Source organism: Leuciscus leuciscus, assembly GCF_965113295.1.
Source record: "Leuciscus leuciscus genome assembly, chromosome: 3".
Classification (NCBI taxonomy): domain Eukaryota; kingdom Metazoa; phylum Chordata; class Actinopteri; order Cypriniformes; family Leuciscidae; genus Leuciscus; species Leuciscus leuciscus.
The window spans coordinates 724,524-750,947 of NC_138727.1; the positions used below are offsets into that span (position 1 = coordinate 724,524).

The 26,424-nt window shown below is 43.9% G+C and overlaps 3 protein-coding genes across 4 annotated transcripts in view; all 3 read left to right on the forward strand.

The window, feature by feature from the left end:
• tmco3 (transmembrane and coiled-coil domains 3) overlaps positions 1 to 10,515 on the forward strand; it is a 22,413-nt gene extending 11,898 nt beyond the window's left edge. Inside the window, 11 exon segments of the mRNA XM_082163808.1 lie at positions 1,070 to 1,264; positions 3,040 to 3,168; positions 3,239 to 3,331; positions 3,550 to 3,739; positions 7,981 to 8,098; positions 8,439 to 8,454; positions 8,457 to 8,675; positions 9,057 to 9,207; positions 9,412 to 9,491; positions 9,574 to 9,723; positions 10,026 to 10,515. Coding sequence (XP_082019934.1) covers positions 1,070 to 1,264; positions 3,040 to 3,168; positions 3,239 to 3,331; positions 3,550 to 3,739; positions 7,981 to 8,098; positions 8,439 to 8,454; positions 8,457 to 8,675; positions 9,057 to 9,207; positions 9,412 to 9,491; positions 9,574 to 9,723; positions 10,026 to 10,139 — 1,455 coding nt within the window. The 3' untranslated portion in view covers positions 10,140 to 10,515.
• Positions 10,516 to 12,411: 1,896 nt separating this feature from the next.
• LOC309494541 (transcription factor Dp-1-like) lies at positions 12,412 to 26,418 on the forward strand. Of its 2 annotated transcripts, none has more exons than XM_082163982.1 (5): positions 12,412 to 12,558; positions 13,315 to 13,376; positions 13,799 to 13,865; positions 15,827 to 15,930; positions 26,117 to 26,418. In XM_082163982.1, the coding sequence occupies exons 2-5, from the start codon at positions 13,365 to 13,367 to the stop codon at positions 26,270 to 26,272; spliced, it is 339 nt and encodes a 112-aa protein (XP_082020108.1). In that variant the 5' UTR covers positions 12,412 to 12,558; positions 13,315 to 13,364; the 3' UTR covers positions 26,273 to 26,418. The 2 variants fall into 2 exon arrangements, with proteins under 2 accessions (XP_082020108.1, XP_082020107.1); XM_082163981.1 differs by having other exon boundaries at positions 13,318 to 13,376.
• The window catches only part of LOC309494770 (transcription factor Dp-1-like), a gene marked incomplete at its 5' end in the record, with an annotated part of 7,045 nt that continues 6,999 nt past the window's right edge, over positions 26,379 to 26,424 (forward strand). Inside the window, one exon of the mRNA XM_082164180.1 lies at positions 26,379 to 26,409. Within this exon, the coding sequence (XP_082020306.1) occupies positions 26,379 to 26,409 (31 nt within the window). The remainder of the gene's footprint in view (positions 26,410 to 26,424) is intronic.

Genomic DNA, 26,424 nt, shown 5'->3' on the forward strand with positions numbered 1-26,424 from the left:
ACACACACTCACATGCTGAGCGCTTTCATACTCACACACACTCACACACACACTCACATGCTGAGCGCTTTCACACTCACACACACTCACATGCTGAGCGCTTTCACACACACACACTCACATGCTGAGCGCTTTCACACTCACACACACTTACACACACTCACATGCTGAGCGCTTTCACACTCACACACACTTACACACACTCACATGCTGAGCGCTTTCACACTCACACACACTCACACACACTCACATGCTGAGCGCTTTCATACTCACACACACTCACATGCTGAGCGCTTTCATACTCACACACACTCACACACACTCACATGCTGAGCGCTTTTATACTCACACACACTCACATGCTGAGCGCTTTCATACTCACACACACTCACATGCTGAGCGCTTTCATACTCACACACACTCACATGCTGAGCGCTTTCATACTCACACACACTCACACACACTCACATGCTGAGCGCTTTTATACTCACACACACTCACATGCTGAGCGCTTTCATACTCACACACACTCACACACTCTCACATGCTGAGCGCTTTCATACTCACACACACTCACACACACTCACACACACTCACATGCTGAGCGCTTTCATACTCACACACACTCACATGCTGAGCGCTTTTATACTCACACACACTCACATGCTGAGCGCTTTCTGTTGACAATGTTTCAGCTGATGAACACACACACACACACACACACACACACACACTCTCAGCTATGACAGATGTGCTGGTTTGGTCAAGTGTGTCGTTGTCTCCAACTGAGAGTGTTTCGTCAGCAGGAAAAGCCTTTTCCCGCCACTTTTCACATTAACAACGCAGCCGCACCGCGTTGTGCTGGATAAGCAAACAGGAACAAACCGCGTCAGTGACGTCATCATCATGTCTCACGCGCATCTTCACACACCAAAAATGTTAATGTGCAGGGTTGTTTTCTTTCCAAAATTCAAAATGTAAATTTTTGTTTGACAGCCCTAACATGTATAGTGATGTATAAACTGAGTATGAATTGATTCATAAACAGCTTCTCTGTGTCTCTGTCCAGATGAAGGGGGTGAACGTGGAGGCCGTCCTGAGGGTGGAGGAGGACGAGGAGGACGGGAAGAGGAAGAACATGTCCATGCGTGTGGACAAAGGCAATCTGGGGCTCAGCATGCTGATCGACTCCCAGAATAACCAGTATGTGCTGACCAAACCACGGGACTCCACCATGTCCCGCGCAGACCACCACTTCATCAAGGTGACCTCTGACCTCGGACTGTTGTGTTATTCAGTTCAGCTCTTCCACACAGATGGGAAATTATCAACAAAACCTTCAGTTATGGAAGGATATTTTAGCATCACAAGTCCCCCTGTAGTCAATCATTTTATCCCTTAAAACTCATCTTTGATCCCCAAAATGACATATTTAACAGTTTTTTTATAATAAATAATAATATATATCTTGAATGTAACTCGACACCCGTGCCTCATTTAGTATGCGTGGTTCTATGAATATGCAAATGAGCCCCGCCTCCACTCACTTACTCAGCTCAGAGATCCACTGGTTGACGATCACACGTTGATCTGATTGGTTACGAGGTAGTTTGTGACGTCAGAAACACCAGCGATTTCAAAGCGTGTTTTTGAGAAAATACTCAGCAATGGTGTCGACTTATGAATATTATTACACGGCTCTGTGGAATACTTGATTCTGATTGGTCAATCACACATCCAGCGGGATATTATTCCCCGATAACTACCGCTTAGAACAGAAGCACAGGCTCATCCAGGTCACTGAAGTCAGCAGCGCTACACACTCGCTAGGAATGGTTTTACTTCGTGGAAGTTTTGCGTTTGGTGAGCTAATAAAATATTAAAACTGAATCAAATCAATATTTTGTGTACAGTTATTTAATTATGCCATCCAGTATCGTGGACTCGCTCTCGTTTCATACAAACGCAGCGGCGGCCATTTTGTGACTATTGTTTTGTTCACTGTTGGATTATAAGACACAAACAGGTACGATTTTAAAACAGTTTAATTTTGAATCAATATCTCTGATCTCCATAATTATTAATGTGGAGAAATGCTGTGTAATAAGTGTTATGACTGTAAACCGTATCTCTTACATGTCCGTCTAGTTTGATCTCGCCGCTGAAACTGCTCTCTCCGAGAAGCTCTGCGTTTAAAGAGCGAATAACGTGTGTGTGTGTGTGTGTGTGTGTGTGTTTGTGTGTATCATCTCAGAATAAACCCCTTCAGGTATGTGTGTGTGTGTGTGTGTGTGTGTATGTGTGTGTGAGTGAGTGAGTGTCTGTGTGTGTGTGTGTGTGTGTGTGTGTGTGTGTGTGTGTTATCTCAGAATAAACCCCTTCAGGTGTGTGTGTGAGTGTCTCTGTGTGTGAGTGTCTGTGTGTGTGTGTGTGTGTTTGTGTGTGTTATCTCAGAATAAACCCCTTCAGGTGTGTGTGAGAGTGTCTGTGTGTGTGTCTGTGTCTGTGTCTGTGTCTGTGTGTGTGTGTGTGTGTGTGTGTGTGTGTGTGTGTGTGTGTCTGTGTCTGTGTCTGTGTGTGTGTGAGTGTGAGTGTGAGTGTGTGTGTGTGTGTGTGTGTGTGTGTGTGTGTGAGTGTCAGTGTGTGTGTGAGTGTCTGTGTGTGTGTCTGTGTCTGTGTGTGTGTGTGTGTGAGTGAGTGTGTGTGTGTGTGTTATCTCAGCACCTCCGCTTCGCGTCCTCATCATCCTGTCGGGGGTTATTTTGAGAGAATCACCGGCTGGATGTACATTATCCCGTACTTAAAAACACTACATAGACATAAACAACATTAAAAGCTGGATTCTCACCACAGGGGGACTTTGACACTGTTCTAACCATGTGTCTAATATAATAATAATAATAATTCATTACATTTATATAGGGCTTTTCTAGACACTCAAAGCGCTTTACATGGAAGGGGGAACCAACCCTCCTCAACCAACTCAATATGAATATGAAATGAAGCTGACTGGTGTGTGTGCGTGTGTGTGTTCTGCAGGATCTGGTGTTGGTGGTGATGTTGTCTCTGCCGTGTGGATGGATGTGTACGCTGATGGGTCTGCCGCCCATGTTCGGTTACATCATCTGTGGGGTTCTGCTCGGCCCATCGGGACTCAACAGCATTAAAGTGAGCGCCGAGCATCTTCACACACATGTGTGCACATCTAAACGTGTGTATAATGCTGTGTCTCCTGCAGTCTATGGTCCAGGTGGAGACGTTGGGAGAGCTCGGCGTGTTCTTCACTCTCTTCGTGGTCGGGCTGGAGTTTTCACCCGAACGCCTCCACAAGGTAAAGACAGGTGTTTCCACTCGTGGGCTTGAGGAAAGAATGTATTGAAGCCGAGGGATGGAGGAGTGTGAAGAGTCTCCAGTCAGTCACTAGATCCCACTTTCATAGGGCCCCTCCTTATGTGCAAACAGATAGATAGATAGATAGATAGCTCATATGTTTTTATTGATGTCAGGTGTGGAGGATCTCTCTGATGTGGATGTTGTTGATGTGTTCAGGTGTGGAGGATCTCGCTGCAGGGCTCTGGGGGTCTCAGTCTGCTGATGGTGTCCGCTGGTCTGCTGTGGGGTAAGATGCTCCACCTTCAGCCCTCACAGACCGTCTTCATCTCCTGCTGTCTGTCTCTCTCCAGCACTCCAGTCGTGTCTCGCTTTCTAGCCGGAGGATCCAGAGCCGAGTCCAAGGAGGGTGAGTGTGTGTGTGTACGTGTGTGTGTGTGTGTGTGAGCTGGTCCATCCACTCACAGCTGTGGTGTGTGTATATATCAAGCTGCAACCTGCCTGTCTCTCTTTTGAATCCAACACTGACGTGACTTAAACTGCAGTTCATCAACTGGCCACTAGAGATCGGCTGCAGAAGAGAGTCAATTCCATAAACCTCCATGTTAAAATGCCCAACTTTACAGCAGAAAAACACATGTTTACAGTCTGGTGCAAAAAATGGTTTTGGTCTATAAAGCTAATTTTGCCCTTCATGACGAATTTTTTTATAACTCATCTGTTTAAATTATATTAAGGCTTGAAGTTCTGCATAATTGAGGGCATGGCCTCTTGAGTGACAGGTGGATTGCCGCTGATGTCACTACTAGCCGTTTGTCTGCTGTCTGTTAGCGTCACGTCACGTCAGCTAATCCGCCTCGCTGCACATTTTCGTTTAGCCGGGAGTGACGTGCGGCCAAGATGGCAACGGCCAGCTCCGCCCACTTTGGGCTTCAAGTGACGAGTGACGTCACGGACACTACATCCATTTTTTTTTTTACTGTCTTTGGCATATACAGTGCATCCGGAAAGTATTCACAGTGCTTCACATTTTTCACATTTTGTTATGTTACAGCCTTTTTCCAAAATGGATTAAATTCATTATTTTCCTCAAAATTCTACAAACAATACCCTATAATGACAACGTCAAAGAAGTTTGTTTGAAATCTTTGCAAATTTATTACAAATAAAAAACGAAAAAACACATGTACATAAGTATTCACAGCCTTTGCTCAATACTTTGTTGATCCACCTTTGGCACCAATTACAGCCTCAAGTGTTTTTGAGTATGATGCTGCAAGTTTGGCACACATATTTTTGGGCAGTTTCTCCCATTCTTCTTTGCAGAACCTCTCAAGCTCCATCAGGTTGGATGGGGAGTGTCGGTGCACAGACATCTTCAGATCTCTCCAGAGATGCTCAATCGGGTTCGAGTCTGAGTTCTGGCTGGGCCACTCAAAGACATTCCCAGAGTTGTCCCGGAGCCATTCCTGTCTTATCTTGGTGCTGAATGTCGTTGTCCTGTTGGAAGATGAACCGTCGCCCCAGTCTGAGATCCAGAGCTCGGTTTTCATTGAGGACATCTCTGTACATTCATCTTTTCCTCTATCCTGAATAGTCTCCCAGTTCCTCATCTTTCTCTCGATCCTGACTAGTCTCCCGGTTCCTCATCTTTCCCTCGACCCTGACTAGTCTCCCGGTTCCTCATCTTTCCCTCGATCCTGACGAGTCTCCCGGTTCCTCATCTTTCCCTCGATCCTGATGAGTCTCCCGCTTCCTCATCCTTCCTTCGATCCTGACTAGTCTCCCGGTTCCTCATCTTTCCCTCGACCGTGACTATGGCAATTTTATTTATATAGCACATTTCATACACAATGGCAATTCAAAGTGCTTTACATAGAAGAAATTAGAATAATAAAAAGAAATAAGAATAATTAAAACAGTTTAGAAAAATAAAATAAAATACAGTACTTAAAAAAAAAAAAAAAAGAATGTTATTATAGATCTTTCCTTCAAAGGATTCCCTTAAGATTTAAATCTTTCAACCTTCTTTTAACCTTCAATCTTCTTACGACTTCCATCTATCAACTTTCCTTTAACTTTCTTTTCTCCCTCATTTACTCACACGTTCTTTTCACTTTCTTTAGCACTGCGTTCACATTCTTTCTCAGACGAAAACTTTAATATCGTCATTTAAATACTGTTCTACTTTCAAACCCACATTAATACACGTCACTTTCACATTATCACTTTCTTTTACACCTTCTGATTGGGCATTTACAGTTACGGGCTAAATGCCCTGCTGACATAGGAGAAATTTAAATAATTAAAAGAAATGAGAATAATTAAAACAGTTTAGAAAAATAAAATAAAATACAGTACAGTACAAACAGTCGGACGAACAGCGGCACAGTGCTCATTCAGTAAATGCACAGCTAAACAGAAGTGTTTTGAGTCTGGATTTGAATGTGACCACTGTAGGAGCACATCTGATCTCTTCTGGAAGCTGGTTCCAACTGTGGCTGGCATAATAGCTAAAAGCAGACTCGCCATGTTTAGAGTGAACCCTTGGTATTTCTAGCTGATATGATCCTAAAAATCTGAGTGATCTGTTGGGTTTATATTCAGTGAGTATATCTGCTATGTATTGTGGTCCTAGGCCATTGAATGATTTATATACCAGTAATAATACTTTAAAATCAATCCTAAATCTAACTGGGAGCCAGTGTAAAGACCTGAGGACTGGTGTGATATGTTCATATTTTCTGGTTCTGCTCAGAATCCTAGCGGCAGCGTTCTGTATGAGCTGCAACTGTCTTATGGTCTTTTTGGGAAGGCCAGTGAGGAGTCCATTACAATAATCCACCCTGCTGGTGATGAAAGCATGCACAAGTTTCTCTAAGTCTTGTCTGGAAACAAAGCATCTAATTCTTGCAATATTTTTCAGATGATAGTATGCTGATTTAGTTATTGCTTTGACATGACTACTGAAACTAAGGTCTGACTCTAGTGTCACACCAAGATTCCTGACTTGATGTTTAGTTATTTGACCCCTAGAGTGAAGGTATGCGTTCACCTTGAGAACTTCATCTTTGTTTCCAAACGCAATAACTTCAGTTTTGTCTTTGTTTAATTGAAGAAAGTTTTGACACATCCAACTGTTGACTTCGTCAATGCATCGGCACAAGGAGTCAATGGGGCTGTAATCATTGGGCGATAGGGCTAAGTACAGCTGTGTGTCGTCTGCATAGCTGTGGTAAGCAATTTGGTTATTTCTAATTTTTTGGACTAGTCTCCCGGTTCCTCATCTTTCCCTCGATCCTGACTAGTCTCCCGGTTCCTCATCTTTCCCTCGATCCTGACTAGTCTCTCGGTTCCTCATCTTTCCCTCGACCCTGACTAGTCTCCCGGTTCCTCATCTTTCTCTCGACCCTGACGAGTCTCCCGGTTCCTCATCTCTCCCTCGACCCTGACTAGTCTCCCGGTTCCTCATCTTTCCCTCAATCCTGTCTAGTCTCCTGGTTCCTCATCTTTCCCACGACCCTGACTAGTCTTCCGGTTCCTCATCTTTCCCTCAATCCTGACTAGTCTCCTGGTTCCTCATCTTTCCCTCAATCCTGACTAGTCTCCCGGTTCCTCATCTTTCCCTCGATCCTGACTAGTCTCCTGGTTCCTCATCTTTCCCTCGACCCTGACGAGTCTCCCGGTTCCTCATCTTTCCATCGATCCTGACTAGTCTCCCGGTTCCTCATCTTTCCCTCAATCCTGACTAGTCTCCTGGTTCCTCATCTTTCCCTCGACCCTGACTAGTCTCCCGGTTCCTCATCTTTCCCTCAATCCTGACTAGTCTCCTGGTTCCTCATCTTTCCCTCAATCCTGACTAGTCTCCCGGTTCCTCATCTTTCCCTCGACCCTGACTAGTCTCCCGGTTCCTCATCTTTCCCTCAATCCTGACTAGTCTCACAGCTCCCCCTCCGCTGATGCTGCTTCACACTGTAGGGATGGTATTGGCCAGGTGATGAGCGGTGCCTGCTTTCCTCTGTCATTCAGGCCAAAGAGTTCAATCTTTGTCTCTCATGGCCTGAGAGTCCTTCAGGTGCCTTTTGGCAAATTCCAGACGGCTGTCATGTGCTTTATACTGAGGAGTGGCTTCCATCTGATTGGTGTAGAGCTGCAGAGGTGGTTGTTCCTCTGGAAGGTTCTCAGCTCGGACCTTATATAGACAGGTGTGTGCCTTTCCAAATCATGGTCAATCAACTGAATTTACCACAGGTGGACTCCAATAAAGTTGTAGAAACATCTCAAGGATGATCAGTGGAAAGGGACGCACCTGAGCTCAATTTTGAGTGTCATGGCAAGGGCTGTGAATACTTATGTACATCTGATTTTTTTGTTTTTTATTTTGAATAAATTTACAAACTTTTTAAACAAACTTCTTTCGCGTTGTCATTATGGGGTATTGTTTGTAGAATTTTGAGGAAAATAATGAATTTAATCCATTTTGGAATAAGGCTGTAACATAACAAAATGCAGAAAAAGTGAAGCGCTGTGAATACTTTCCGGATGCTCTGTTTACGACATGATCAGATCTACTAGTGGAAGCAAGGAGTCATGTTTGATTATATTTACTGTAACACCACCTCTCATCGGTGTGTGTGTGTGCGTTGACAGGTGAGCTGGACTACAGCAGTGTTTTACTGGGAATGCTGGTCATGCAGGATGTGCAGCTCGGCCTGTTCATCGCCGTCATGCCCACATTCATTCAGGGAGGAACTGGAGACACGGACAGGTGGATCACTTTATTTACTTATTTTTACTATGCAGTAACAAATAAAAAAAAACAGATACAAAACAGTAATGAACAATAATAGACAGGACAGGTGAATCACCGACCTCACTGTGACACTGTAGAACTCGCATCATATCAGTGTTGAAAACAGTTGTGCTGCTTCATATTTTTGTGGAAACCCTGATTTCTTGATTTTTTTTTCATGATTGTTTGATAAACGTAACAGCTTTAATTTGAAACAGAATCTTTTGTAACATTATAAACGTGACTCTTGATGAGTTGAAGTGTGTGTGTCCCAGTGTGCTGATGGGATTGATGAGTTGAGGTGTGTGTGTCCCAGTGTGCCGATGGGATTGATGAGTTGAAGTGTGTGTGTCCCAGTGTGCTGATGGGAACTCTGCATGTACTGGTTCTGCTGGCTCGGGTTCTGGTGTCTCTGGCCGGTGTGCTGGTCATGTGTTGGATTCTGCGCTCGCATCTGATTGGTCCGTTCTACAGGAAGCTGCACGCGGAGAGCAAAGGGAACAAGGAGATCCTAGTGCTGGGAACCAGTGCCTTCGTGTTCCTGATGCTGACGGTGACTCTCTCTGTCCCCCGCCTTTATTCTGAGATAACACACACACACACACACACCTGAAGGGGTTTATTCTGAGATAACACACACACACACACACACACCTGAAGGGGTTTATTCTGAGATAACACACACACACACACACACCTGAAGGGGTTTATTCTGAGATAACAACCGGCTGGATGTACATTACCCCGCTTATTACACAGATATTTGCCACAGAAGTAAATATTTAGACACGAAATATTGATCTGATTCTAAATATTTTATTAGGTCTTTAAACGCAAAGCTATTATCTGGGGATACTATCCCGCTGGATGTGTGATTGACCAATCAGAATCAAGTATTCCCCAGAGCCGTGTAATAATCTGCGATGTCTTCCAGGTCACAGAGTTCATGGACGTGTCGATGGAGTTGGGATGTTTCCTAGCAGGAGCGCTGCTCTCGTCACAAGGTCACATGGTCACCGCTGAGGTCATGAGCTGCGCTGAACCAATCAGAGACTTCCTGGCCATCATCTTCTTCGCATCTATTGGTGAGCGGCCGGTCCTGGAGCTGGGAATTATGGGATATTAGCAGGAAAGCGCAGAATCCAGTCATAAATAAGCAGACTATATTGCTATCGAAAGGCAGGTTTATAAATACATAATCAAATACAACCAAATTCTGATGGAAGTGTCTGGCGGCCATGTGTGTGTGTGTGTCCGTGTCTGTGTGTGTGTGTGTGTGTTTTCTGCAGGGCTGCACGTGTTCCCGACCTTCGTCCTGTACGAGCTCACCATTCTGCTAGTCCTGACCTTCTCGCTGGTCATCATGAAGGTATTTTTGTTCACGTGACACTGATTTCCAGAACAGGAACATGATCATGGATCTCTCTGTGGTTCTGCGGTTCTGTTCTCAGTTCCTGATGGCGGTTCTGGTTCTGTCGGCCGCCCTCCCGCCGGGCTCTCGGCACATGCGCTGGCTGGTGTCGGCAGGACTGGCCCAGGTCAGCGAGTTCTCCTTCGTCCTGGGCAGTCGCGCTCGCCGGGCCGGCATCATCTCTCGAGAGGTCAGTGGTGTCCGCTTACTCCCAGAATGCCCTGGTGTTTAAACCAGCATGAAAGTGAAGTTGCGCTGGTCTTTTCTCCTCTATTGTGTCGTATATCCGAGCGAAACGCTTCTGGAACAAGAACAAATGTGGGCGGGGCTTGATTGTGTGTGTGGGGAATTGATTGGATGGTTGTGGTTTGCTATTGGCTGATCTCATGTGAGTGACAGGTTCTAGCCCCGCCCTCGTCATCAGAGATGTTGCTGTTATTCTGACTGCAGATTGTACAGTAATAGACCTTCCTCTCCTCCTCTTCCTCACAGGTGTATCTGCTGGTCCTCAGCGTCACCACACTCAGTCTCCTCCTGGCTCCGGTGTTGTGGAGAGCCGCTACGATCCGATATATCCCGCGACCCGACCGGAAAACTCCCACCTGAGACTCTCCGGAGACGCTCACGGCAAACGAATGCATCATATTGATGCTGTGAGAAACACAAGGGCAGATCATCAACTTGAGCATTAGAGGAGTAGTAGGAGATGTTAATTCTAAAGTGAACTACTCCTTTAATATATTCACGCACAACTTTTCTAATGTGTGTTTATGTCTGCTGTAATCTGTAATGTATGACCAAACGTTATTTATTTGTGTAATGCGTGCCTTGAAATGAGCCGATGTGAAGCGGTTCGTGCGTTAAGCTCGTGCACACGGTGGCGGGTCTCACGTTACTCACAGATGAACTGAAGTATGAATCATTCCTCGGGACTGTTGATTCTCTCCAGGAGCAAAAAATACCATTAAAAAATACAAATAAAGTTTGTGTTTGTGTTTCTGGAATGACTGAACCACAGGAGATGTAGACACTGTTGTGAATTTACGTATTATATGCAGGGCCAAATACAGAAGCTCATTTCCGCCAAAAAATATACAATTATGATAAAATCATAATTATGAGATAAAAAGTCAAAATTGACATAGAAAGTCATAATTTAAATTTTTGATGTCATCATTTTGTCTTTTTAATCTCATAATTATGATTTATCTCATAATAATGACTTAGTATGTTATAATTAATTTTTAAGATGCTAATTTTTACTTTGTGTCATAATTTCACCTTTTTTGAAATTATTTTTGAGACTTCTCTCATAATAATGATTACTTAGTATGTTCATAAATATGAATTTTTATCTCAGAATTATGACTTAGTATGTCAATTGAATCTTAATGTCATAATTTCAGCTTTTTAAATCTCATGATTATGCCTTATCTCATAATAATAACTTAGTATGTTCATAATTATAACTATTTATCTCACATTTATTACTTAGTATGTCATAATTCAATTTTATGGTCGTAATTTTTACTTTGTCATAATTTCAGCTTTTTTAATCTCATAATTATGCCTTATCTCATAATATTGACTATGTTCATAAATATGACTTTTTATCATATTTATGACTTCTCTCACAATAATGATTACTTAGTATGTTCATAATTATGTATTTGTGTCTAATAATTATAACTTGGTACGTCATAATTTCAGTTTTTTAATCTCATAATTATGTCTTATCTCATAATAATGACTTAGTATGTTCATAATTATGACTTTTTTCTCATATTTATGACTTACATTATATAATTAATCTTATATTTTTATGTCATAATTTTGACTGATTATTCATAATTTTGATTTTTTTTGTTTTGTTATTTATTTATTTTTTTTGTCATAAGATTTACCAAAGCATGATTTGTTTTTTATTCTGTGGCAGAAATACGAAACGAGACGTAGCCTACACAGTGAGTCAACATTATGGTCAAACTTGTTTTAAAATGCCAGCAGTGTAAATGTCAACCTGCATTTTAAAAATGCCATAATGCTGGATCTGTGTGTGAATTACAGACATGTTAGGGTTAGGGTTAGAGAACATGCCTGACCCTGCCTTCACGTGCTGTCGGACACTTCCCACTTCTGAAGTCGCGATTACGAGCTTGAGAGCGCGTTCATGTCAAATTAACTAGGAAACTAATATTTACGATCATTCCTATAGCTCGTGAAGGCAGCAGAATAACATCAGGCCACAGAAACAGAGGCTTTTAACCAGGTCAGTAACGACAGGAGCTCATTTGCGTGTTATTAACATACAGATAATCATCATTACATCCATAACTATATTGAGCTTTGATTTATGTACAGGCTTCTTGAGTAACATTGATAGCTGAATTAACAACAAATTCAAAGTTTAGACCGAGTGGTGTGCGAGTCGAATCATTCTGTTAATGATTCAGTCGAATCGATTCCCTAACCGTAAACACCCGACTATGGCCTTATAACAGTTACTTACTATATTAACCATATGTTAACATGATCATACACACCTGATTATTAGGTTTCCTTCACACTGATAGAGCTTTCAGACTCTTTTTTTTGCCATTTTGAGTTTGATGTATGTAGGTTACATACCATAATGTTAATAACACCTTTATAATAGTTTAAAAAAATCAAATGAGCTTCATCAGCATGGCTGTGTATCACAGTGTTGCCAAAACATTAACATATTACAATAACTAGTAACTGTGGCGAAAATTCTATGTGTGATGACTCGAGTGAATCACTGATTCGTTTATGAACCGATTCGCTGAGATGACTCGTGTTTCCCAGTGGAGTTGTGAATGCGCGCTGACGTCACACCGCGAGTATCCAATCATGACGCGCGCTCACGGGAGGCCGCCAAGCTCAGTTTGACTGACTACTGTGTGCAGGAATAGCTGAAGTAGTTTGCTGATTAACACTGACTTTTATCCAACTAACTGTCAATATCAGCGCGAGATATGACGCGGATGTGAGCGGGGTAGGAACGGTAAGATAAATCAGTGTATGTTAGGTAGTTTGTGTGTGTGTGTGCGAGGTACGTACTACGTAGAAGCGTTAGCTCGCTAGGTTAGGTTAGCTTAGCGTTAGCAGCGTCGAGCTAACGCGAACAACAGCGCGAGGGTCGCGATGCGATGATGATTCGCGTCGCTCTCCGAACACAAGCCGCTCATCCGAACAGCCCGTTTTAAAAAGTATATAATCATGACATAAATACGTAGAAATTATGACAGCCTGACTCAGATATGTCATAATTATGACTTTTTATGTGAATAAAACATAATTAATTTTTACTAAAGCATTATGTTTCTTATGTGGTGGAAACGGGCTTCCGTACAATCCAGCTCAGAAAAGTGCAACTTCTTTTTGTTGTTGTTTATATGTGGACAGAATTGCATAAATATTAATCTTAGTCAAATAAACATGTAACGTTAGTTGAGTTAATTAAACATGCATTATGTAAGTTCATAATATCTGACTGACACTGTAATCTTGAATCAGGGTAACTTCCCTCTCTGATGACGTGTTTACTGGCCCGAGGGCGGGGCTATAACCTGTCACTCACATGAGATCAGCCAATAGCAAACCACAACCATCCAATCAATTCCCCACAGACACAATCAAGCCCCGCCCACATCTGTTCTTGTTCCAGAAGCGTTTCTCTCGGATATACGACACAATAGAGGAGAAAAGACCAGTGCAACTTCACTTTCATGATGAGTTTAATAAAGTGTTTGTGTTTCAGCAGAACTGCCGTCTCAGAGCGAAGACTGGCCACACGCTCAGGTCTCCATCATGGCTAAAGATGTAAGAAACACACGCTTCACAACATTACACACACACGCGTGTGCCATATTTCCCTGTCCAGACTAGTTTACGGTTATGTTTTACATATCTCGTTTGCATTGAGGTTGACTGTTCAAAAGGGGAAATATTAAACTCACATGTAATGATGGATGATATGACATCTAACAGCACAGAAACTGGCTCATTTCTGCTGGAAATTAAGATTAATTCAGCCACTGTAACACACACTGGATGTGCTGATACTGATAGATGGTTGCTGTGGAACTGAAACTGTTATGTTATTGTTTCTATGATTATTAAACACAAGCATCTGCAAATGAATGAACTGCTCATGTTGATGTAATAATTCCAGCATTCCTGACGATTATAATCTCAAAGAAGCTCTTTTATAAGATCATAATCTCCATCTCTCTGATCCTCAGGCTGGACTCAAAGAAACTAATGGAGAGATAAAGCTGTTTGTCAACCAGACTCTGAGTCCGGGAAAACGTGAGTACACACTGAGCCCAGTGCATGATGGGTAACGACAGCTGGGGTTCATTACACACTGAGCCCAGTGCATGATGGGTAACGACAGCTGGGGTTCATTACACACTGAGCCCAGTGCATGATGGGTAACGACAGCTGGGGTTCATTACACACTTGAGCCCAGTGCATGATGGGCAACGACAGCTGGGGTTCATTATACACTTGAGCCCAGTGCATGATGGGTAATGACAGCTGGGGTTCATTACACACTTGAGCCCAGTGCATGATGGGTAACGATAGCTGGGGTTCATTACACACAGCCCAGTGCATGATGGGCAACGACAGCTGGGGTTCATTACACACAGCCCAGTGCATGATGGGTAACGATAGCTGGGGTTCATTACACACTGAGCCCAGTGCATGATGGGTAACGATAGCTGGGGTTCATTACACACTGAGCCCAGTGCATGATGGGTAACGATAGCTGGGGTTCATTACACTAAGCCCAGTGCATGATGGGTAACGATAGCTGGGGTTCATTACACACTGAGCCCAGTGCATGATGGGTAACGATAGCTGGGGTTCATTACACTCTGAGCCTAGTGCATGATGGGTAACGACAGCTGGGGTTCATTACACTCTGAGCCCAGTGCATGATGGGTAACGATAGCTGGGGTTCATTACACTCTGAGCCCAGTGCATGATGGGTAACGATAGCTGGGGTTCATTACACACTGAGCCCAGTGCATGATGGGTAACGATAGCTGGGGTTCATTCCACACTTGAGCCCAGTGCATGATGGGGCAACGACAGCTGGGGTTCATTACACACAGCCCAGTGCATGATGGGTAACGATAGCTGGGGTTCATTACACTCTGAGCCCAGTGCATGATGGGTAACGACAGCTGGGATACAATAATTAGGATACAAAAGTTTGTAGTCTAAACATTATTACTGTTAATCGCTGACTAACCTTGTGTGTAAAGTTACATCCAAATACATCACTGTTCAAAATATTGTTTTTAATATCTCTTATCAGGGATGCATGAAGTTGATCGAAAGTTACTTTTAATTAAAAAATAATGTCTGATGATTTTTCTTAATATGATCGACAGCTACTCAAACACTACAATGTGTGTAAAAAATGAGAAAATAGAATGCAATTATTGGTTTATATATACACATTTTTAATGCTAATAATGTGATAAAAATATATAGTACTGTTCAAAAGTTTGGGGTTTTTAATTCATCAAAGATGCATTCATTTGATCCAAAGTGACATTTATAATGTTACAAAATTCTATTTCAATTTCTATTCATCAAATAATCATGAAAAATAAAATGTATCAGTTTCCACTAAAATATTAAGCTGTTTTCAACACTGATAATAATCATAAATGTTTCTTGATCATCAGATCATCATATTAGAATGATTTGTGAAGGATCATGTGACACTGAAGACTGGAGTAATGATGCTGAACATTCAGCTTTGATCACAGGAATAAATTACACTTTACTGTATATTCACATAGAGAACAGATGATTTACATTAGAATAATATTTCAAATTTTTTACTGTATTTTTGATCAAATAAATGCAATCTTGATGAGCAGAAGAGACTCTTTCACATAAAAAATGTTACCGACCCCAAACCCCTTTTAAACTGTAATCTATGTATAGCTAGTAAACATTCCTAGATCACTAATCTCACCTCAACTCCTATGTTTGCTGAGAAGTCAAGTCAAGTTTATTTGTATAGCGCTTTTCACAATACAGATTGTATCAAAGCAGCTTCACAGTAATAAATTAAAATAATACAACAAAGTTTGTTTCAAGAGGAATTTATTGATTGATAAAATTAAATTAAATATCCCCAAAATATCCCCAACTGAGCAAGCCAAAGGGAACAATTAATAAAGCTGCAGTCCATATGTTCATCTGGACTGGTGAATATTAATGATCTGTGTGTGTGTGTGTTGCAGCCGCTGGTGTGTTGTCGTTCCTGACCGTTCATCCGGCGTCCATCTCTGCGGTCAAACAGATCCTGCCTAAAACACTCACCGGCGCTCATGTGCTGCCACATGTGGTAAGAGTCTCGCAATCACACACACACACACACACACACACACACACACACTGCATGTTTAAAGGCCTCCTGAAATAAAAATTTAAGTTTTTTAGCTTTTAATATGAATATGTTAGCCTTAAGAATACGAATAAGCTGGTGTGTTCCTAAGCTCCGCCCCCTCTGCTATAAACACCAGCTGGCCGAAGCGGCGCTGCTCTGAATAAGGTCTTGCGCACGGCAAGCGCTCATTCTAATTTTTACCAGGCGAGATGAAAAAATCTCAACGTTTCAGAATGCCGCAAGCGCATCGCAGTTCATGTGACAAGAACCAGCCAATCAGCTTCACCCTTTCCGTAACAGCATTGAAAGCTCAGTCAGCATGAAGGATGGGGGTGCACCCAAACACTGGTGTTTTCCTCTTCTCCGTAAATAAATCTTCACACGCATGACCAGCGTCGGCCAATAGTGAGCCTGCTTTCTGACGTACAACCGCCGTTACACTACGTGAACTCACTCATTTCAATAACAGAGAAGCCGATGGAGGAGTGAGACAGCTCTCAGATTTAATTAGAAATATCTTAATTTGTGTTCCGAAGATGAACGAAAGTCTTGGAACAACATGAGGGCGAGTAATAACTGACAGAACATTCATTTTTGGGTGAACTAACCCTTTAATGAAGCATGAGCGGTCACATGACCACACTCGCTGGCCCCTCCCACTCCCTCCCATTAACATTGTGTGAGGTGACCCGTGAGAGTCTGTGTAAGCGGATCACAGAACGCTGGAGTCAGCGGGATTAGCCTCCTCTTCATCATCACCATCAGCATTATCATCCTAATACAGCTGCTCGTCTGGAGAAATGAGCACAGCCGTAGAACTCACTCTCTCCCGCACTTGTGATGGTGATATTCTGAATGTTCTGATCCAGTCTGACCTCTGACCTGTAATGCTGCCTGAATCATGATCATAATCACACACTGTTGGCTCGTTGGCCAGAGGAGAACTGAGACTGAGTCTGGTTTCTCACAAGGGTGTTTCTCCATTCTGTCACTGATGGAGTTTTGGTTCCTTGGTTTCCTTAATATTCAACAATATTATTGATCTCCTGCACTGACAGCATTATATGAGAACTGAACTGAGCTGGACGATGACATCATGGTTTACTCCAGAGCGCTATATATATAAATGAACTAAATTAAAAAAATGTTTACAACAAAAATGAACCATCACTGAACTTACTTAAGCTGGACTATGACGCTATTTTCTTCTAGAAACAAACTTTGTTGCATTATTTTCCTGTTATCTCTGTAAAGCTGCTCTGAAACACTGACTTGAGTGTGACTGAATGTGAGTGTGACTGTGAGTGTGACTGTGAGTGTGACTGTGAGTGTGACTGAGTGTGACTGTGAGTGTGAGTGTGACTGAGCGTGACTGTGACTGAGTGTGACTGAGTGTGAGTGTGACTGAGTGTGACTGTGAGTGTGACTGTGTGTGAGTGTGACTGTGAGTGTGACTGAGTGTGACTGTGAGTGTGACTGAGTGTGACTGTGAGTGTGAGTGTGACTGAGTGTGAGTGTGACTGAGTGTGAGTGTGACTGTGAGTGTGACTGAGTGTGAGTGTGACTGAGTGTGAGTGTGACTGAGTGTGACTGAGTGTGAGTGTGACTGAGTGTGAGTGTGACTGAGTGTGAGTGTGAGTGTGACTGTGTGTGAGTGTGACTGTGTGTGAGTGTGACTGAGTGTGAGTGTGACTGAGTGTGAGTGTGACTGTGAATGTGACTGAGTGTGTGACTGAGTGTGACTGAGTGTGACTGTGAGTGTGACTGTGAGTGTGACTGAGTGTGACTGTGAGTGTGACTGTGAGTGTGACTGTGAGTGTGACTGTGAGTGTGACTGAGTGTGACTGAGTGTGAGTGTGACTGAGTGTGAGTGTGAGTGTGACTGTGAGTGTGACTGTGAGTGTGACTGAGTGTGACTGTGAGTGTGACTGTGAGTGTGACTGAGTGTGACTGAGTGTGACTGAGTGTGAGTGTGACTGTGAGTGTGACTGTGAGTGTGACTGTGAGTGTGACTGTGAGTGTGACTGTGAGTGTGACTGAGTGTGAGTGTGACTGAGTGAGTGTGACTGTGAGTGTGAGTGTGACTGAGTGTGAGTGTGACTGACTGTGAGTGTGACTGTGACTGAGTGTGACTGTGAGTCTGAGTGTGACTGTGAGTGTGACTGTGTGTGAGTGTGACTGAGTGTGAGTGTGACTGTGACGCTATTTTCGCTATTTTCTTCTAGAAACAAACTTTGTTGCATTATTTTCCTGTTATCTCTGTAAAGCTGCTCTGAAACACTGACTTGAGTGTGACTGTGAGTGTGACTGAGTGTGTGACTGAGTGTGACTGTGACTGAGTGTGACTGTGAGTCTGAGTGTGACTGAGTGTGACTGTGAGTGTGACTGTGTGTGAGTGTGACTGAGTGTGAGTGTGACTGTGACGCTATTTTCGCTATTTTCTTCTAGAAACAAACTTTGTTGCATTATTTTCCTGTTATCTCTGTAAAGCTGCTCTGAAACACTGACTTGAGTGTGACTGTGAGTGTGACTGTGAGTGTGACTGAGTGTGAGTGTGACTGTGAGTGTGACTGAGTGTGACTGAGTGTGAGTGTGACTGAGTGTGACTGTGACTGAGTGTGACTGACTGAGTGTGACTGTGTGTGTGACTGAGTGTGAATGTGACTGAGTGTGAATGTGACTGAGTGTGAGTGTGACTGAGTGTGAGTGTGAGTGTGACTGTGTGTGAGTGTGACTGTGTGTGAGTGTGACTGTGTGTGAGTGTGACTGAGTGTGAGTGTGACTGAGTGTGAGTGTGACTGTGAGTGTGACTGAGTGTGACTGAGTGTGACTGTGAGTGTGACTGAGTGTGACTGAGTGTGACTGAGTGTGACTGAGTGTGAGTGTGACTGAGTGTGAGTGTGACTGAGTGTGACTGTGAGTGTGACTGTGAGTGTGACTGTGAGTGTGACTGAGTGTGACTGTGAGTGTGACTGTGAGTGTGACTGAGTGTGACTGTGAGTGTGACTGTGAGTGTGACTGAGTGTGACTGAGTGTGACTGAGTGTGACTGTGAGTGACTGAGTGTGACTGTGAGTGTGACTGTGAGTGTGACTGAGTGTGACTGTGAGTGTGACTGTGAGTGTGACTGTGAGTGTGACTGAGTGTGAGTGTGACTGAGTGAGTGTGAGTGTGACTGTGAGTGTGACTGAGTGTGAGTGTGACTGAGTGTGAGTGTGACTTAGGGCTGTGCAATTAATTGAATTTCGATTTCAATTTCGATTTTTGCTCCCAACAATCACCAAAATAGTATAATCGAGTAAAAACGATTATTTTGCCATTTTCTGTTTTGAAAGAACGCTCTTATTTTGTCTTGTGTTCTGAATGACACGCGCACATCCGCCCTTCCCTATGCCGTAAACTCTCTCAGCTTGAATGTTTAAACTGATAAGACTTAAAAAGAAGTGAAAATGATAAACTTTAGTTACGATGTAATGCTGGCCCGATTGTACAAGTGACAATTCCATCATGTCCCGACTCATAAACGCGAGAGTGTAGTTTCGACGCTTGCCTTGTCCAGCGCATTTTGAGAGACAGAGAGAGAGAGAGAGAGAGAGACGCAGCACCGCTGAACACTCACGCGCTGAACACAATTGCGTCTTGGAGAAAGTTTTTAAATTATTGATTTGATTTTATAATCTTTGTGGATTCATTTAAGATACTCATACAATCTACATGCTAAAGTGAATCAATGTTTGTGGGGGAATTTCCCGCATTATAAGTGCTAGATCTGCGGGAATTATTAAAATACTCATTGAAGGAGCCTATTATCTGTTACATTATTTATTTTAATAGTTCAAAAAGTACAATCAATGTTCAAATTTCGATTTTTTAAGAATTGTTGAAAGGTGTGTTTGGTGACACTTTACAATAAGGTTCATTAATTAGCATTATAACTAACTTACCTTTGTTAAGATTAACTAATAATGAACAATAATTCTACAGCATCTTAGTTAATATTAATTTCACCATTTACTAATACGTTATTAAAATGAAAGGTTGTATTTATTAACATTAGTTAATGCACTGTAAACTAACATGAACAAACAATGAACAGCTGTATTTTTATTAACTAGCATTAAAAAAGATTAATAAATACTGTAACAAATGTTTTTCTCATTGTTAGTTCATGTTAGTTAATACATTAACTAATGTTAACTAATTAACATTATTGTAAAGTGTTACCGTGTCTTTTTAATAAATGCAACACGTTCCCAGTCATGTGAAATAATCGTGTTACATAATCGTGATTTCAATATTGACCAAAATAATCGTGATTATGATTTTTTCCATAATCGAGCAGCCCTAGTGTGACTGAGTGTGAGTGTGACTGACTGTGAGTGTGACTGACTGTGAGTGTGACTATGACTGAGTGTGACTGTGAGTCTGAGTGTGACTGTGTGTGAGTGTGACTGTGTGTGAGTGTGACTGTGTGTGAGTGTGACTGTGTGTGAGTGTGACTGAGTGTGAGTGTGACTGAGTGTGACTGTGACTGTGACGCTATTTTCGCTATTTTCTTCTAGAAACAAACTTTGTTGCATTATTTTCCTGTTATCTCTGTAAAGCTGCTCTGAAACACTGACTTGAGTGTGACTGTGAGTGTGACTGAGTGTGAGTGTGACTGTGACTGAGTGTGACTGTGAGACTGAGTGTGACTGTGAGTGTGACTGTGTGTGAGTGTGACTGAGTGTGAGTGTGACTGAGTGTGAGTGTGACTGTGACGCTATTTTCGCTATTTTCTTCTAGAAACAAACTTTGTTGCATTATTTTCCTGTTATCTCTGTAAAGCTGCTCTGAAACACTGACTTGAGTGTGACTGTGAGTGTGACTGAATGTGAGTGTGACTGTGAGTGTGACTGTGAGTGTGACTGTGAGTGTGACTGAGTGTGACTGTGACTGAGTGTGACTGAGTGTGAGTGTGACTGTGAGTGTGACTGTGAGTGTGACTGAGTGTGAGTGTGACTGAGTGTGAGTGTGACTGAGTGTGAGTGTGACTGAGTGTGACTGTGAGTGTGACTGAGTGTGACTGTGAGTGTGAGTGTGACTGAGTGTGAGTGTGACTGAGTGTGACTGAGTGTGAGTGTGACTGTGAGTGTGACTGTGAGTGTGACTGAGTGTGAGTGTGACTGAGTGTGAGTGAGTGTGAGTGAGTGTGACTGAGTGTGACTGAGTGTGAGTGTGACTGTGAGTGTGACTGTGTGTGAGTGTGACTGTGTGTGAGTGTGACTGAGTGTGAGTGTGACTGAGTGTGAGTGTGACTGACTGTGAGTGTGACTGTGAGTGTGACTGTGAGTGTGACTGAGTGTGTGACTGAGTGTGTGACTGAGTGTGTGACTGAGTGTGACTGAGTGTGACTGTGAGTGTGAGTGTGACTGTGAGTGTGACTGAGTGTGACTGTGAGTGTGACTGAGTGTGACTGTGAGTGTGACTGTGAGTGTGACTGAGTGTGAGTGTGACTGAGTGTGAGTGTGAGTGTGACTGAGTGTGAGTGTGACTGTGAGTGTGACTGAGTGTGACTGTGAGTGTGACTGTGAGTGTGAGTGTGACTGAGTGTGACTGAGTGTGACTGAGTGTGACTGAGTGTGAGTGTGACTGTGACTGTGACTGTGAGTGTGAGTGTGACTGTGAGTGTGACTGAGTGTGAGTGTGACTGAGTGAGTGTGAGTGTGAGTGTGACTGTGAGTGTGACTGTGAGTGTGACTGAGTGTGAGTGTGACTGAGTGTGAGTGTGACTGAGTGTGAGTGTGACTGAGTGTGAGTGTGACTGACTGTGAGTGTGACTGTGACTGAGTGTGACTGTGAGTCTGAGTGTGACTGTGAGTGTGACTGTGTGTGAGTGTGACTGTGTGTGAGTGTGACTGTGTGTGAGTGTGACTGAGTGTGAGTGTGACTGTGACGCTATTTTCGCTATTTTCTTCTAGAAACAAACTTTGTTGCATTATTTTCCTGTTATCTCTGTAAAGCTGCTCTGAAACACTGACTTGAGTGTGACTGTGAGTGTGACTGAGTGTGAGTGTGACTGTGAGTCTGAGTGTGACTGAGTGTGAGTGTGACTGTGTGTGAGTGTGACTGAGTGTGAGTGTGACTGAGTGTGAGTGTGACTGTGACGCTATTTTCGCTATTTTCTTCTAGAAACAAACTTTGTTGCATTATTTTCCTGTTATCTCTGTAAAGCTGCTCTGAAACACTGACTTGAGTGTGACTGTGAGTGTGACTGTGAGTGTGACTGAGTGTGACTGAGTGTGAGTGTGACTGAGTGTGAGTGTGACTGAGTGTGACTGTGACTGAGTGTGACTGACTGAGTGTGACTGAGTGTGAGTGTGACTGAGTGTGAGTGTGACTGAGTGTGAGTGTGACTGAGTGTGAGTGTGACTATGTGTGAGTGTGACTGTGAGTGTGACTGTGTGTGAGTGTGACTGTGTGTGAGTGTGACTGTGTGTGAGTGTGAGTGTGACTGAGTGTGAGTGTGACTGAGTGTGACTGTGAGTGTGACTGAGTGTGTGACTGAGTGTGACTGAGTGTGACTGTGAGTGTGACTGAGTGTGACTGAGTGTGAGTGTGACTGTGAGTGTGACTGTGAGTGTGACTGAGTGTGAGTGTGACTGAGTGTGAGTGTGACTGTGAGTGTGACTGAGTGTGACTGTGAGTGTGAGTGTGACTGAGTGTGACTGAGTGTGACTGTGAGTGTGACTGTGAGTGTGACTGAGTGTGACTGTGAGTGTGACTGTGAGTGTGACTGTGAGTGTGACTGAGTGTGAGTGTGACTGAGTGTGAGTGTGACTGAGTGAGTGTGACTGTGAGTGTGACTGTGAGTGTGACTGTGAGTGTGACTGTGAGTGTGACTGTGAGTGTGACTGAGTGTGAGTGTGACTGAGTGTGAGTGTGACTGACTGTGACTGAGTGTGACTGTGAGTCTGAGTGTGACTGTGAGTCTGAGTGTGACTGTGTGTGAGTGTGACTGTGTGTGAGTGTGACTGTGTGTGAGTGTGACTGTGTGTGAGTGTGACTGAGTGTGAGTGTGACTGAGTGTGACTGTGACGCTATTTTCGCTATTTTCTTCTAGAAACAAACTTTGTTGCATTATTTTCCTGTTATCTCTGTAAAGCTGCTCTGAAACACTGACTTGAGTGTGACTGTGAGTGTGACTGAGTGTGTGACTGAGTGTGAGTGTGACTGAGTGTGACTGTGAGTCTGAGTGTGACTGTGAGTGTGACTGTGTGTGAGTGTGACTGAGTGTGAATGTGACTGAGTGTGACTGTGACGCTATTTTCGCTATTTTCTTCTAGAAACAAACTTTGTTGCATTATTTTCCTGTTATCTCTGTAAAGCTGCTCTGAAACACTGACTTGAGTGTGACTGTGAGTGTGACTGTGAGTGTGACTGTGAGTGTGACTGAGTGTGACTGTGAGTGTGACTGAGTGTGACTGTGTGACTGTGTGTGAGTGTGACTGTGTGTGAGTGTGAGTGTGACTGTGACTGAGTGTGAGTGTGACTGTGTGTGAGTGTGACTGTGTGTGAGTGTGACTGTGTGTGAGTGTGACTGTGTGTGAGTGTGACTGTGAGTGTGACTGAGTGTGTGACTGTGTGTGAGTGTGACTGTGTGTGAGTGTGACTGTGTGAGTGTGACTGTGTGTGAGTGTGACTGAGTGTGAGTGTGACTGAGTCTGAGTGTGACTGAGTCTGAGGGTTACTGTGTGTGTGACTGTGAGTGTGACTGAGTGTGACTGTGAGTGTGACTCTGAGTGTGACTGAGTGTGACTGTGACTGAGTGTGACTGTGTGAGTGTGACTGTGTGTGAGTGTGACTGTGACTGAGTGTGACTGTGTGTGAGTGTGACTGTGTGTGAGTGTGACTGTGTGTGAGTGTGACTGTGTGTGAGTGTGACTGTGTGAGTGTGACTGTGTGTGAGTGTGACTGTGTGTGAGTGTGACTGAGTGTGAGTGTGACTGTGAGTGTGACTGAGTGTGAGTGTGACTGAGTGTGAGTGTGACTGAGTGTGAGTGTGACTGTGTGTGAGTGTGACTGTGTGAGTGTGACTGTGACTGTGTGTGAGTGTGACTGTGTGTGAGTGTGAGTGTGACTGAGTGTGAGTGTGACTGAGTGTGAGTGTGACTGAGTGTGAGTGTGAGTGTGACTGACTGTGAGTGTGACTGTGAGTGTGACTGAGTGTGTGACTGAGTGTGACTGTGAGTGTGACTGTGAGTGTGACTGAGTGTGACTGAGTGTGACTGTGAGTGTGACTGTGAGTGTGACTGAGTGTGACTGTGAGTGTGACTGTGTGTGAGTGTGACTGAGTGTGAGTGTGACTGAGTGTGAGTGTGACTGAGTGTGAGTGTGACTGTGACTGAGTGTGAGTGTGACTGACTGTGAGTGTGACTGTGAGTGTGACTGTGTGTGTGACTGTGTGTGTGACTGAGTGTGACTGTGAGTGTGACTGTGACTGAGTGTGAGTGTGACTGAGTGAGTGTGAGTGTGACTGAGTGTGAGTGTGAGTGTGACTGTGTGTGAGTGTGACTGTGTGTGAGTGTGACTGTGTGTGAGTGTGACTGTGTGTGAGTGTGACTGTGTGTGAGACTGTGTGTGAGTGTGACTGTGTGTGAGTGTGACTGAGTGTGAGTGTGACTGTGTGTGAGTGTGACTGAGTGTGTGACTGAGTGTGAGTGTGACTGTGTGTGAGTGTGACTGTGTGTGAGTGTGACTGTGTGTGAGTGTGACTGTGTGTGAGTGTGACTGTGTGTGAGTGTGACTGTGTGTGAGTGTGACTGTGTGTGAGTGTGACTGAGTGTGAGTGTGACTGAGTGTGAGTGTGACTGAGTGTGAGTGTGACTGTGAGTGTGACTGTGAGTGTGACTGTGAGTGTGACTGAGTATGACTGAGTGTGACTGTGAGTGTGACTGAGTGTGACAGTGTGACTGAGTGTGACTGTGTGTGAGTGTGACTGTGTGTGAGTGTGACTGTGTGTGAGTGTGACTGTGTGTGAGTGTGACTGTGTGTGAGTGTGACTGAGTGTGAGTGTGACTGTGAGTATGACTGACTGTGACTGAGTGTGAGTGTGACTGTGTGTGTGACTGTGTGTGTGACTGAGTGTGACTGTGAGTGTGACTGTGAGTGTGACTGTGACTGTGACTGAGTGTGACTGATTGTGTGAGTGTGACTGTGAGTGTGACTGTGACTGAGTGTGACTGTGACTGTGACTGAGTGTGACTGATTGTGTGAGTGTGACTGTGATTGTGACTGTGATTGTGACTGTGAGTGTGACTGTGAGTGTGACTGAGACTGTGAGTGTGACTGATTGTGTGACTGTGAGTGTGACTGTGACTGTGACTGAGTGTGACTGATTGTGTGAGTGTGACTGTGAGTGTGACTGTGACTGAGTGTGACTGATTGTGTGACTGTGAGTGTGACTGTGACTGTGACTGAGTGTGACTGATTGTGTGAGTGTGACTGTGAGTGTGACTGTGACTGAGTGTGACTGTGACTGTGACTGAGTGTGACTGATTGTGTGAGTGTGACTGTGATTGTGACTGTGATTGTGACTGTGAGTGTGACTGTGAGTGTGACTGAGACTGTGAGTGTGACTGTGAGTGTGACTGTGACTGTGAGTGTGACTGTGAGTGTGAGTGTGAGTGACTGATTGTGACTGTGACTGAGTGTGACTGTGACTGATTGTGTGAGTGTGACTGTGATTGTGACTGTGAGTGTGATTGTGACTGTGAGTGTGACTGTGAGTGTGACTGAGACTGTGAGTGTGACTGTGAGTGTGACTGTGAGTGTGACTGTGAGTGTGACTGTGAGTGACTGATTGTGACTGTGACTGAGTGTGACTGTGACTGATTGTGTGACTGTGATTGTGACTGTGAGTGTGAGTGTGACTGTGACTGTGAGTGTGACTGTGAGTGTTACTGTGACTGTGACTGTGACTGATTGTGTGACTGTGATTGTGACTGTGAGTGTGAGTGTGACTGAGTGTGACTGTGAGTGTTACTGTGACTGTGAGTGTGACTGTGACTGAGTGTGACTGTGACTGTGAGTGTGACTGTGAGTGTGACTGTGATTGTGACTGTGATTGTGTGACTGTGATTGTGACTGTGATTGTGTTCCTGCAGGTGATGGGAACCCCTCAGAGGACGGTCCTGTTACCCGGCCCACGCTCGCCCAACACACACTTCCACACGCCACAGACCCAGAACACGCACGAGTCCTCGCCCTGGTCCACTGGGTTAGTCCACCGTCGGCTCCAGCGTCTGTACATCAGCACATGATGCTCCTGTGATCGGCAAGAGGGCGGCACGATCCCAAGGGAAAATGGCTTTAAAAGTGTGATTAAACAACAAGAAAAACCCTGGTTTGCTGTGGTTGGTCGTTGTGATGCACAATCAGGCAAAACTTCTGAGATTCTGTATCAATATGTCTA

Excerpts from the sequence above, each read along its gene's own strand:
- LOC309494541 (XM_082163982.1), top strand. Across the intron at positions 13,866-15,826 it reads GACTCTGAGTCCGGGAAAAC|CCGCTGGTGTGTTGTCGTTC; the intron begins GTGAGTACACAC and ends TGTGTGTTGCAG. Across the intron at positions 15,931-26,116 it reads CTCATGTGCTGCCACATGTG|GTGATGGGAACCCCTCAGAG; the intron begins GTAAGAGTCTCG and ends GTGTTCCTGCAG.